Below are 13118 nucleotides of genomic sequence, written 5' to 3' on the forward strand. Positions count from 1 at the left end.
GACAAACACGCAAAAAAGCCTATATATAACTTTAACTTACCCAACACTGCCTTAATATCACATATTTTCCATTCTTAGTAGGCCAGAAAAACCACTACCCCTAAATATAAAACATACATGTGAACATCTGCTGAGTCTGACCCGGGAGAGGAACCATATTCATCATGATGTTCCGATGCTGTCTACGCACAGTGTGCACCAAGACAGTTGGACACAGGACGGGCCGGGTCGGGCCAGTAAGGGCATGCAGCCAGCTGAATCAACAGAGGCACCGAGGGTCGGCACAGACATGCGGCCGTGCATTGTTGTTGCTAAATGCAGGACCGGCAGCAGCAACAGTAGCAGGTCACGTCAGTTTGGAAGACCAGATGGAGGGGAGCAACACATTCTCACTGCCATTAAATCTGGGTTATGTATGTTCTGCGACAGACTCTAAAACTGTGTCGCGATGAGGGTTAAGCACAGACGTTTTTATTGGAGTTTCACTTAGCTACATTTGAAATACTGTCATGCTTGATTGACTCTTCAAGGTTCCCAATTAGATAATTCTGAATTCCCCGTGAGCTTTGGGTCCAGGCTGCTAAAAATGAGACAGCAGCTGCTCAATGCAGGTTCTGTTAACTGGAGTCTGTTACAGGTCGTTAATGTTTGCACATGTTAAAGGTGTTCACCTGCTATGAAATCTGGTTTGTAGATATAAAAAAACACTCCCCGGGTGCTCCCAGCTCCCAGTCTGGACTGTGAGCTGCACGGCAAACTGAGCTAACTCGCCAATGGTCGCTATAGCTAGCAGCAGTTAGCAGTTATTCTGGTGATATACTTCCCCCTGTTTGTTTTAAGCACAAATTTGACAGGACAACAATTATTTAATGTTTCACCTCTAACCCGGCTAAGTCTACATGATTCCCTTTTTTTTGCACATAGAGCGACACAAACACATTTTGCATTTCATTTTGTAAGAATACATCTGACTCTCTTGTAAGTCCAGCGTGAGAGAATCTAGGAGAATGGGGAGAAAAGGTATTTCCCAACAAGTCCGGGGGCTATTTTCTGGCCTTAATAAAGGGAATGTCTAATAGCATGTGTACTGGCAAGAAGAATAAAGAATGATTAGATTCAGATGGAACTAGTATACTCAAGGCACTTTTGTTTCTTTTGTGTCTTTTCTTGTCTTCACCGGAGTGTTTTGTGTTGTCCACGGTTGCGTCTCACGGTGAAGCTAATTTGAACTGGGTTAACTTTATTGTACTCACCGTTGTAATCTAGGATGCCGTCGGTGTTTTCAGTTTAAAAAAAAGGAAACAGTGAACGTGTCTTCTGAAAGTTGTTTCGTGGAAAAATGTATTAAAAAAGGAGGACAATTAATAATTAGAGGACAGTTTGTTGATGCCATTCTGATTTCTGCATATTCTATGAAAACCACAAAAGTTTGTATCGCATCCGATAAAAAGTGATGACTCCTTTTTTCTCACAATGTTTAAAACTTTAAGGGTTTCCTTTCCACATGGTTCACACTTTCCAAAAACCCAAACATTTTTTCTATTTATTTTTGTACAAATAAATATTAATTTCCCTTCAGATTTCCCTGGAGTAACAATGAGCCAACAGCTGCTTCAGCCTGCTCTGTTTCACCTCGTGTGAACTTCAAACTGTCGCTTGTGTTGGACGATGAGGCGGTGAGGAATCCTTCGAGAAGGGCAGAGAAACTCCCTGACCTTCCGTTTTTCTCAGTCTCCCTTCTGCTGCTGCTATGTCGGTCAGGCCCGGTGGTGTTGGAGTTATGGTTTTGGCCGACCGGTTGTGTGCTGGCTGGCTGACCGTACAGCTGGTTCAACGGGTGAAAAACCGCTCAGTCTCAACTACCAGCCTGTCACCGTTCACTCCCAGAGAGAGCGAAGCCTCAGCCCTCATTCCAGCACACTCTCCGTCGCCTCATCATCGTCCCGGCCGCAGTTTGCAGACGCAGGCACAACACAAACTGGACACGGCACTAGCCAGGGGAATACCAGTGTGCGGCAATGAAAGACGAGAACTGTTATTATGCTCATGTAGCATCTGAGTGCTTTGCTTTCCATGCCACCCCGAGCCTGAGAACAAGAATATGTTCTTCAGGCGCAGACAAAATAAATACTTCATGCTCCTTAGGAGTGGAAAAGTGCCAATTGTCGCTTCTTTTTCCAGCCCTCGACTTCTTGTTCTTGTCTGTATTATTTAGCCCTGAGGTGAGTGTACTGCTGTACTTACATCCTACGCAGCTTCTTGTATGGAGAGAAGGCTCCGGGAGGAACAGACTTAATCCCATTCTGCTCCAGACGTCTGGAGAAAAAAGAGGAGAGGAGAAAAGAAAAGAGGTGAGGCGATAGCATCAGTTAACCAAACAATAGGCTTCTCCATGACAACAGAGCTGAGTAATCCTCCTGTTACCTTTGACCCTTGGTGATTGGCCTGATTATATTAGCGGAGATCTGTTCCCCAGCTGTAATAGGTCCAGGCATGTTGGAGTCATAACACTCTCAGAACCAATAAACAGTCTGAACGCTAAAGTGCTGGAGGGGAAAAGGCTCCGTCTCACTTTGTGGGAGGGTGTTAAGGCCTCGGACTAAAAGTAATATTTCTTCTCGGTGTAACATTCACAGCGTCCAGCGCTCATGCTCTCGTATGAGATCCTGAAATCAATAATGATCTCACTTGTTCCTGTGAAATTTGTCTTCATCCTCTGGGCGTCTGCAAAGTGTCCGCCGAAACCTTCGGTGAAATATTACTTCTTCTCTCATTTTGCTTTTTTTCCCCCCCTGTGAGCCTAAAGAGCCGCTGACAAGAAAAATCTCACCATAAAACACTGTCAAAAGAACGAAATGATTATACGGACAAACACGCGCTGAGTCATTTAGTTAGAACAGTCGCAGAGTCTAATCAGTCTCAGATGGTCGCGAGGGAAACAGACATCACTAAACCCCATTAGTGTGGGCATGCATGTCTGTGTGTTTCGGGGCCGGCTGCTACTTAGGACCCAGCTCAGTCCCAGACCTATTCCCTTGTGGAGCTGGCAGAGGGCTGTTTATCTGCAGGTCACTTCACAGCTTTTAAAACTGTCCTTAACAAGGCTTAGCGGGGCCCGGAGGGAGCCAGCTGTGGGCCTGTCTGGTTGTCCTACCATGCTGAGGAGCTGGCTGCAGGACAGGAGGCACGGGCCTGGGAGAGGGAGTGGTAGCCCAGTGGCTTCCGAGCGGGATCTAAAGATGATTAAAATGCTATTTGTCACCGCAGGAAAATGAGAAATATTTTAAAAAGCTGCAAAAACTCCTTCAACCAGAACACTGTTGATTGATTTAACCATCACCCTCTTGAGTTTGTGATTTGTTGGCGCGGGATCGTCTCCACATGATTTAATTATTCTATTAGAGGCATTTCAAATTTACTGCATGCCTCCGGGCCTCCTGCATCGCTCGGTTTGTGTCTATTCACGGTGGGGAGGGGGGGGGGGGGCGAATGTTTTGTTAGACATTAGCCACAGACACTTAACAGTTTTGAGCTTCCAAATTTTTCAATCCAGCATCTTTTCCCCCTTCAAATGAGCGGCCGACGTTTATGGAGCGATATAGGCGCGCAATCGACATTCTTAGGATAGCAGTGATTCCAGACCACAGATTCCTGCGGCGGACATGCTCTCCCTGTCTGTTTTCGTCTGCCTGCCCCAGTGTGTCTGTGGATTTACAGCAGAGTGACAGCGCTGTGGTTCCTCTGCCCTCACCATGCGGCGGTGTGGTGGGCCAAGTGGCTTTAGCGCCTTCTATCATCAACAAGTCTGTCTGACTGGTCCAAACCAGTCTGGCACTGTACACGCTGTTTGCATGTGTTTCAGTGTCGGTTGTGTTCGGGCCTGCCTATATGCTGTGGTACCTCGGTGTGTGTCGGCTAGGGCAGGGCAATGTGGCCTTAAAATAATATTGCCATACTTGTAAGCTGTTTTGCGATGCACAACAGTGGCGGAGTCAGGATGTTTGAGGGGCAGGGCACCAGCTGTATGCCTAAAGGGCACTTTACCATGTTCTGCCCACTGTACGGGCACCCTAGAGGGCACTTTATCATGTGTTATCTATCTTATCAGGACATTTAGAAACAGAAAAAGGACAACACTTATGCCATATCAGGATAACGATATCCAAAATCTAATATGATATAAAGTCTCGTATCGCGATAATCATATAGTATCGACATATTACCCGAGTCTCAGCATATAACAAACCCTCCGAGCCAGACGACAGCAGCACAATACCGTCTGACAACTACTTAGCCTTCGCGTTGTCGCTCCTCGCCGATCGATATGTGCACAAGCGACTTAATCCCTCCAATCAACAAAGGCGCCGCTCTGTCCAATCAGTGCCGAAAAAAAAGAAAAAGAAACAATCTCTCAAGAGTTGCCTTCGGACGGACGATCAATGGTTCCCATCCAATTTATCAGGCTGAACATTTGTATGTGTGTCCCTCGGTGTGTGTCTCCGAGATGGTGTTTGCGTCGGCCCAATCAATGCTCTTCATCCTTTTCATTAGGGTCTGAGCATGGTTTTCATTAAGGGGAAACACATTACGCCTTTGGGTATTCACCCAGTGTGTGCGTGAGTCAGAAATGGATGGCAGGACCGCAGCAGCGGATGAAAGGCGCAAGTAGGAGGAGGAGGAGGAGGAGGAGGAGGAGGAGGGGGGATTTTTATGGCAGAGTTCAGTCATTGCAGACAGAGACTATGGTGCATAATAATCTGTTGTGGTGGTGTTTAGGCTAACTGGGCCTGGTCTCACAAGAGAGGAGTACAGAAACCAGCTCACATCCCCACAGCCATAAACACAACACTGGCATTCATTAGCCCGAGAGCAGGGCAGGGGAGGTTGCAGGTCTCCGATTTGTACATAATGAGAGCAGCATGTGTGTGTTTGTGTGTGTATGTGAGTTTCCGAGTGCCTCATTAACAAGGCATTAGGCTGGCCTTGATACCCAGCAGCCCGCCTTGCTGTAATTGAAACTGATTTTATAATGAACTTCAAGCACAGATCAAACCTGCTGCACCAAATTACTGAGCGGAATCCCCCCGTTTGCTTTTTCTTTTTTTTTCTTTTTTTTTTATCCCTTCGCCGTATATCTGCCTGCTCGAAACCCGCCCGTGGTGATTTGGCGAGCCGGGGGAAGAGGGAGAGAAGACAGAGAGAAGTGTGGAGGAGGAAACAAAATCAAGAGAGGAGGAGAACGAGTGAAGGAAAGAGCGTTGTGGGAATATAGCCTGTGCGGCGCGGCTCAGGAGGGCAGGACGGGAGGAATGCGCATGATGTAAGCCAGCGTTTCACCCTGGTCTTGTAAAAGATGAATCAGAACATAGTAGAGTTTATTAGCAGGCCACGGTTAAGCACCAATTAGATGTGAAGGGCAGGGAGACTTTTAAAATGTCTTTACTCATCAGCTGTGCGGAGAGAATCTGCTGTCCATAAAAACCAGTTCACGGCGGAGCTATCTTTCAGCCGTCTCCCCGTCCTCCTATTAGTGCTGCTCGCTGGTTATTGGGCTCATAGATCACAACGGTCTCTAAGAGGTTCTCCACTTGTGGAACATTACAACTGGAGGGCATACCGAAGCCATAAAACACAGCAAAATGCACGGTTCAGGCTGAATTATTTTCGCCTTTAAAGTCAATACGAAGGATGCGTGAAGACGTCAAAATGATCCGAAATACCTCCGTATTTTGTGGGTGGTCATTCGATTAGACAAGAGCGCACAGAAGTGTGAACTGCATGTCCAAATTAGGAAATTGAGCACACCACCGCACTAGAAATGGGTCAGGGTTGTTGGGGAACATGGGATCTGTGACTTCCATGGTAGCTGGGTATTTATAAACAGACCCCATGGGGGGGAGGAGACCTAGAAACTTGCTGTGTCCTCCTGACTACACACATGCTCCTTGGAGGAACATGCAACGCGACTGCTGGCTCTCTCCCTTCATCCTCCCTTTTCCTCACCGTGCATAAATCACCGCGTGGACGTACCGTGTCATGCAGACTTCTTGCCAGGGGCATTAAACCGCTGATAAAGAGAGTAAAAGCACTACCTTGAAAAGTCTAGCCGCGCATTCCCGGGAATTACAGTGGGCTGATAGCATGTGGGCCGTAAACAGTTAATGCCCAGACAGATGTCGGAGGACTGATAAACCGAGGGAGGGATGTTAGCAAAGCACTCGCATGCGGTTCACAGCCATCTGAGCCGATAAGAGCATGCAGCCTCAGACTGAAGTCTGCTCGAAGTCGGCGTGTGCGTCTGTCAGCGCGGAGCAAAAATGGATGGACGTCTCCCCGCCGGTTAATGCAGGGTGGGAAAAGAAAGCAAGAACAGCACGGCCGTCCTCTACGTCTGCTGCTCCAGTTTCAACGCGCTGAAAAATCAAAACTTTGTAGATCCGAGCAGTCGTCTGCCAAATGTGACCACAATCAGTCCAACAGCCAGCTGTGGATGTGATGGATAGCATTAAATAAACAATGATTGGGGAAAAAAATATATATATATGGCTAAGGTTATCTGCAGTCCCAATCTGACAATTATAGTCTTGGGAGATCAAATTAGGTTCACACTGTTCCCTATAAATCTCACTTTCACTGTGACTATTCCCGCAAAAAAACTAAGGACGAATTTTGAAGGAGGAGGAGACAAAGGAAGTTCTCTGGGATTGCGCAACCATAACAGGAAGAGGCATTGTATTCCCTGGTCGCTATCTCCAGGTAACAGTGACTCAACTAGAATAACTGTGGAAAATCACCAGTGGCGGACTCAGGATGTTTGAGGGGCAGAGGAAGATATATTAAATGGGCACCAGCTGTATGTGTTGGGGTTTTGAGGGAACTTTGAGGTGTTGTGTCAAAGTCAGTTCCCTCGCTGATGTGTTTCCTCTTACCAGCAGGACTTGTGACGGTTCAAAAGTGGCACTCTATCTCTAGATAGGTAAGGTACAATACCTGCACATTTGTTATAAAACCAGGTGTTCTCTTCTGTCTTTTCAAAGTACAGAGATCAGGATTTCTAGTTCAAACTGGAATTCTTACGATTATTTTTTACTTTGGACACTCGCCAGGCAATTTGCGTTAGCCGCGTTGTCTTTGCAGCAACGGTTTTAGCACAGGTAAACACTCGAGGGGAGGGAGGTTTGAAAACGTGTCTGTTTCCGCTTTAACATGATTTGAATTTAAACAATAACTAAATACAGTAGCTTCTCCTTGCCCTCTGCTTTGCTGGAGCTGTAATTCATAGTTCCATCCTGATCGACTGACCAAAAAACACATTTTATCGAGCAGCCTCGCTCATGCACATGCTCACAATGTACCAACAGCTGCTTCACAGTTAAAGCTGTCATATGATGGAAAGTATTCAAGCAATTCATCACGGATTACCCATTTTCTCCACGTCGTGCGACTTAAACATTGACACATACTGTATAGCATTGCAGCATTTGTGAATACACTAAGGAATGTTGGTTCTGTGGCTGAAGAAGTCAAGCACCACACTCCCTGTAGAGGGAAAAACACAAAAACAAGGTGCTTACATCTCGGCCATGGTGTCTGGCAGGTTGGCTGGGATGGCAGTGAGACCTTTCCCTCTGCAGTCCACAATGTTGTTACTGCAGGTGCACATGGCAGGGCAGGAGCCTCCGCCGATGCTGCACGGCTGCAGACCGGGCGACTCCTGGTGACCTGAGGAGAACAGAAGAAGAGGGAGAAAAACACGAGAGGTGAAACAGGAGGAAACTATTATGAGAAAGAGAGCTCCTACAGGTGTGCGAGCACAGGTGGATTTGGTTGGCTTTTTGCGACGAGAGCAGCACGACTCCGAGCAGGATTACAGGCCAGAGATTGTTTGCCGGAGGATTTGCGCGCTGACATGGAGAAGCTCTCGCACTCGTGCTGAGCTCAAAACTCATCCGCCGCTGTTCACGACATCAACCCCCTTTGTGCTTCATAAACTGGAATGCAAATGAACACGCGCTCCCAGGGATGTTTTGACATTGAGAAAAAAAGAGGGAATGAAACACCCTACTCTTGACTTCATCGTAAAGGCGTACATCCTTGAGAATCAATGGGCAAGAAACTAGGTTATCTATCAAAGGAGTGCCACAGTACATTGAGAGGGGAAGAAAGACATGAATAATAGAGCCGGAGCGCCGATTGAAGGCCTCCCAATAACATCCATTGATCTTGCCGCAAATTTTCCTCCTGAGTCTGCGTTCTCTGGGTGGAATTGATGCCATTCTGCACATTCAGCTTTGCACCCCCCACCTCTTCACTTCCATTTGTTCAGAGACACTTCAACTTTTTCTCAATTTGCATACAGAGCACACAACCCATCACGCTGTCTCTAGATACCTGTTCAAATAGCTGCGGCACTGTCAAAGATGTGGTGGAGAGCGGGTGCTCGCACTGCCGGTACAGCGTGTTTGGTGTGTGTGTGTGTGTGTGTGTCTGTGTGTACTAGATGTACAAGCCTAACCCAGTTAAAATGAATAAAACAGACTTTTAAATGGCCTCATTTACACAGCATTACTAATCCGAGTTTCAAACCATGAATATTTGATCAACTTCCTATCCATCGCTCAGCCTGTGTGGAAAATGTTGGCGAGGGAGAGTGGAGTTGGGTGTGTGCGAGGGAGGGGGGTGTGTGTGGTAGAGATTCAGGGAGAGGAGAGACGGAGCGAGTGATGGTGAAAGTCAGCGACGGAGACAGCACAGTTCTAAAAAACTCCCAAAACGTTGTGCTATACCATGAAATGACTGGCTCCAGCTCCGGGACCATGTAGCAAGCGCGTAACGTTTAAGGTCAGGCTTCACGTATCCGACCAATCATGATCGATAACCTGAAGGGGGCCGAGATGCTTTGCCAGATCTGGTAATCATGTCAACACAACAAATAGCACGAAGAGCGTGAATCGACACTCCCCCAGTCGCTCAAATCCACGTGACGCGAGGCCGTGTGATGTGGGATGGCAGAGCTTTGACAGATCTGGGATCAGGTGTAGGCCACAGAAGAACTCCCTTCTGATCTAACATGGCATATTTGACAGGCCTGGGATCAGGGAGAGTGCAGAGCACAGCTGGAGCGGCCTTAACAATGACAGCTCTCTGACAGGTATACTTGAGGTGAAGCTGTTTGATGTACGCTCGTCCCCTGCTCTTCCCACTGCTGCTTTCCCCATTATCTCCTCCCCGTCTGCCGTCTCTACCACTCCATTTCCCCTCGCTTTATTTGCTTTCACCTCTCCGTCTCTCTCCACTCATCCAGCTGCTCTTTCTGCTCCCTCTCACGCCTCTTTAGCGTCCTCATTTTCAGCCTCTCCACTCCCGCATCTCCGCCGACGACCGTCACCGCAACCCATTACCTCCCGTCCATTTGCTCCCGAGTCCTTACATTCAACCTCACTCCACCTCATTTCTCTCATCGTTTTCAAAATGTTATCGCTGGCTTCGTCCCATTCGTCTCTTGCCTCAAATTCCCCTTCAGGACAACAGTTGGATTCAACCTGTTTTCACTCTTTATACACTCACTTCTTCCCTGTTCTCCACTGTAGGAGTCATATTTTATTCCACCCTTCGAGCGATTTATTAGTCCTTTTCTCATTCAAGCATAATATTATTACTTCATTTTGTATTCCTTGGGAGCAGTATTTCAGTACAATGGTCATTAATTTTCTGTCATATAACCTTAAAATTGGCAGAAGCAGCTTCTAACCTTTAGTTACATCTCCCGTAAGTGATCAAGGGGAGCAAAGAGGGTTCAGGTCTAAATGTTTTGTGGAGGCCATTCAGACAAACTAAGGATAATGATTCATTTAGATGACCTGCATCCGGTCACAGAGAAGTGAAGAGGGAAATGGATAGAAAACAGAACTGAGCTGCTGGTCATGCACCTGAGTAGGTGATTAGAAGTAAAAAGTAAAGTAAAAGTGTTTGCTCTGCAAATGTTGTTTTTTTACTGGGATTTTTTGTATAGATACGAAGTAAAAAAAAAAAATCATTGGTCTTTAAAAAAAGAAAATAATGAGCCCTAGCTTTAGGACTGCTTGGAAAAAATGTGATATTATTCCTCGAAGTGAAGCAGTAAATGTGCTACTCCGCTCATTACTGACAAAAAATTTACAATATCGAGATGCTTTCCAGCCGAAAACTGGGAGTGACGGTTGGTGAGTCACGATGCTGACTGAGAGCGCCGCGCCGACTAATAACCTTACCGCTTTACCCCGCTTTCCTTCTCCTGCCTCGCACAACAACATCATGCCTCTCTCTTTTTTCTCTCTCTAACACAGCGCCACCCCGCCCCAAAATCCCCCGCAGGTGGCCTGGCCTGGTCACAGCACAGACTGAGCACAAACATAGCGCCGAACATCGAGAACACTAAAAAGAAGTATATGTATGTGTATGTGTGTGTGTGTGTGCCAGCGAAGCAGTCCCTAATGAGTCCTTCACTGGGAGTTCAACTTCTGGTCACTCATCCACTCAAGAGGAAACAGGGAGTACGTGTTTGTGTGAGTGTGTGTGTGTGTGCGCGCGCGCACATGTTTGCGCGAATGCACGACTGTGTATTTGTGCACAGGGAGGCAGAAGAACATCGCAACAGATTCTGTTTTCATCCTGTTGTTTGTTTTGCCCGAAAAAGTGTGAATGATTATTCGCTACTGAGACTCTAGGAGGACCAATCAGTGTCAATATACCGGAAATTTCTTCAAGATACGCCCTGTTAAAAATTCTCACATGATGAAACACATGATGGAATCACAACTTCCTGTAGCTGCATCCTTCCAGACCCCAAAGTTTCTCTGACACCCCCTTGCTCCCCTTTCTTTCGTAACTGGGATTGTTACACTCCCACGCTTTGAGTCTCTTTCCCTGGGTAATGAATAGTTAATGATCTGTGCTGTCACGCCGTATGGCTGCGTAAAAGTCACAACCCATGGAGAGAGAGCAACACACACACACACACACACACGCACACAAACACACGCAAAACATAGACGCAAACACCCCTCGCAGCTGGTGTTGAGAGCGAGATGGCCTTGTGGGGAGCGGAGGTTTCTCATGCTGTTTTTCCATTGTCCTGATATGATAACCCCAATGCACGCCATGCCACGCCCACATGCACATGCTTTCTCTCACACACATAGCCAGGGAGAAAGTTCTTATCCCAGCGACAACAATCCTTGTCCCCGACGACTGAGAGGAGGGCTCCTCCGTCTCGTCGTCCTGCAGTCAGTGGGGGCAGCCTTTGCTCTGGCTGTGTGTTTTCAATACGTGTCATGGCATTTTCCTGGCACCGCTACCAGCTCATGAAAGCTGGAGACACATGAAAGGGGCCAGAGGAGAGCCGTGGGGTTGCCCGGGGGCAGACGAGCTGTCAGGTGGCTGCCAGGTGAATACGCTGACACGAAAACACAATGGGAGAGGAGGGAGGCTATCTCGCTGCAAGGACGGGGAGTTTTTTTTGGCATGAGTGATTTGATCAAAGCGTACGATGTGGAACAAAAATGCTGCCACTCCAACCCTTTTTGAAACAAGCCACCGAACACGACTGATAAACAGCGAGTATGAAAGGTTCTCGTGGTGTCTGTCTTCTAAATTTTAGTCTTACCTGAGCAGCTGAACTCGTGTTTCTGCACCTCCGCCACATTGAGTCCTCTGAGCTCGGTAGGGGAAGTACACTGCGTGAACAAACCAATCGTGGGCCTCTGTCTGAGCCACTGGGCCAACCAGGCCAGGTGACAGTCACAGTTGAGATTGTTGGAGTGGAGACGGCTGTTAAAAAAAAAAGAGAGAGAGAAAAGAAATCAACATGGATGCCTTCAAAGATCCTCTAAACACCAGCAGCTGAAGACGCAAATAGCGCTAAAAGTGTCTATTTTTTTCCCGGAACTCATCACATCCAATCACTGTGGCGAAACGCACTAAATGATACGCTGCGTGGATGATTGTAAATGGCACATTCTAAAAGGGAGCAACACTAAAGAGGGCTCTTCTAAACCCAATACTCCAAACACGGCATTCCTGGAATGCTGTGCCTGTCCAGAATAACTCTGCGCTGTGGTGCGGTGGACCTCTGGAGCACGTATGCTAACTTGTGAACCCATGTGCACAGACACGTAGTGCACACACAACCAGAAAAGCTATATAATGAAACCCCACTGGGAGCGAGGAAGCCCAAGTGTGGCCGCGAGGAGTCACGGCTCCGAGAGTTCCAGCAGGCATAATTGTTTTAATTTGTACATAATTTCAGATTTAGTAATCACGTACAATGCACAATACACAATAGGCCTCTGGGGCTATTTGCGTCTATCTGGGCCAGTTGTTGTTGTGTGTGCTTTAGATGGAGGGGATAATGGCCCCTGGCATCGCTTCAGACCCCTTCTGTGGTGCTCTGTGGCTATGGCTGCCTCCCAACACTGCCTGGAATGACATCCCATTGAGATCACTTCAGCGCTTTTCTCTACTGTGCATGTGGAATCTAGTCGTAAATATCAAAGAATACTTCCAGAGGGGGGAAAGAGAGTGTTGTGGGATAGGTGGGACTTACAAGGTTCGTAGTTTGGGCATGTGGTTGAAGCTGGAGACGGGGATGCTGCTGATGTTGTTGTTGTTCAGCGTTCTGCGGAAAAGAAAAAGAGCGAACAAAGTCACATCGTCAGCGTAGGCGGGAAGAGCCATCTTTAAAAATAAATAGTTCAAAAAGAGTTGCCGTTGTCCTCTTCCGTTCCGTCTTTTTAAATCCCCCCCCCCCCCCCTCCTCGCTCTCTCAGTTCTCTCTCTGCCTCTCTTTGTGGCATCCCGCTGGGAATATAACACCTCATTCCACACAGATGGGAAGCCCTCGCACCTCCCACACAAGTGTACAGTCGTGCATGCAAATATACACACGTAACAGCATGATCATGGGTGCCCTCAACTTGTAGACACGCACACACTCGCACGCGCTTCCCTCGAACCCTGGGCATCAGCTGCGGCGAGAGAATCAGGTCATTTCAATCAGCCTAATAGCTCTTTACCATATTTCAACCTGCTCCCCCCCTTTAACACGACCTGTCCTCCTCCCCCATAAAACCTATACATAC

The 13118-nt window shown here is 47.4% G+C and overlaps 1 protein-coding gene across 5 annotated transcripts in view; it reads right to left on the bottom strand.

Moving 5' to 3' along the window:
• The window catches only part of slit1a (slit homolog 1a (Drosophila)), a 94264-nt gene that overhangs the window by 26771 nt on the left and 54375 nt on the right, over nt 1-13118 (bottom strand). For all 5 annotated transcript variants that reach the window (XM_030441778.1, XM_030441776.1, XM_030441775.1 and 2 more), the window contains exons 7-10: nt 12584-12655; nt 11645-11808; nt 7575-7722; nt 2245-2316 (exon numbers count right to left, since the gene is read on the bottom strand). In XM_030441778.1, coding sequence (XP_030297638.1) covers nt 2245-2316; nt 7575-7722; nt 11645-11808; nt 12584-12655 — 456 coding nt within the window. The remainder of the gene's footprint in view (nt 1-2244; nt 2317-7574; nt 7723-11644; nt 11809-12583; nt 12656-13118) is intronic.

The sequence above is a fragment of the Sparus aurata genome, chromosome 15, assembly GCF_900880675.1.
Source record: "Sparus aurata chromosome 15, fSpaAur1.1, whole genome shotgun sequence".
Classification (NCBI taxonomy): Eukaryota; Metazoa; Chordata; class Actinopteri; order Spariformes; family Sparidae; genus Sparus; species Sparus aurata.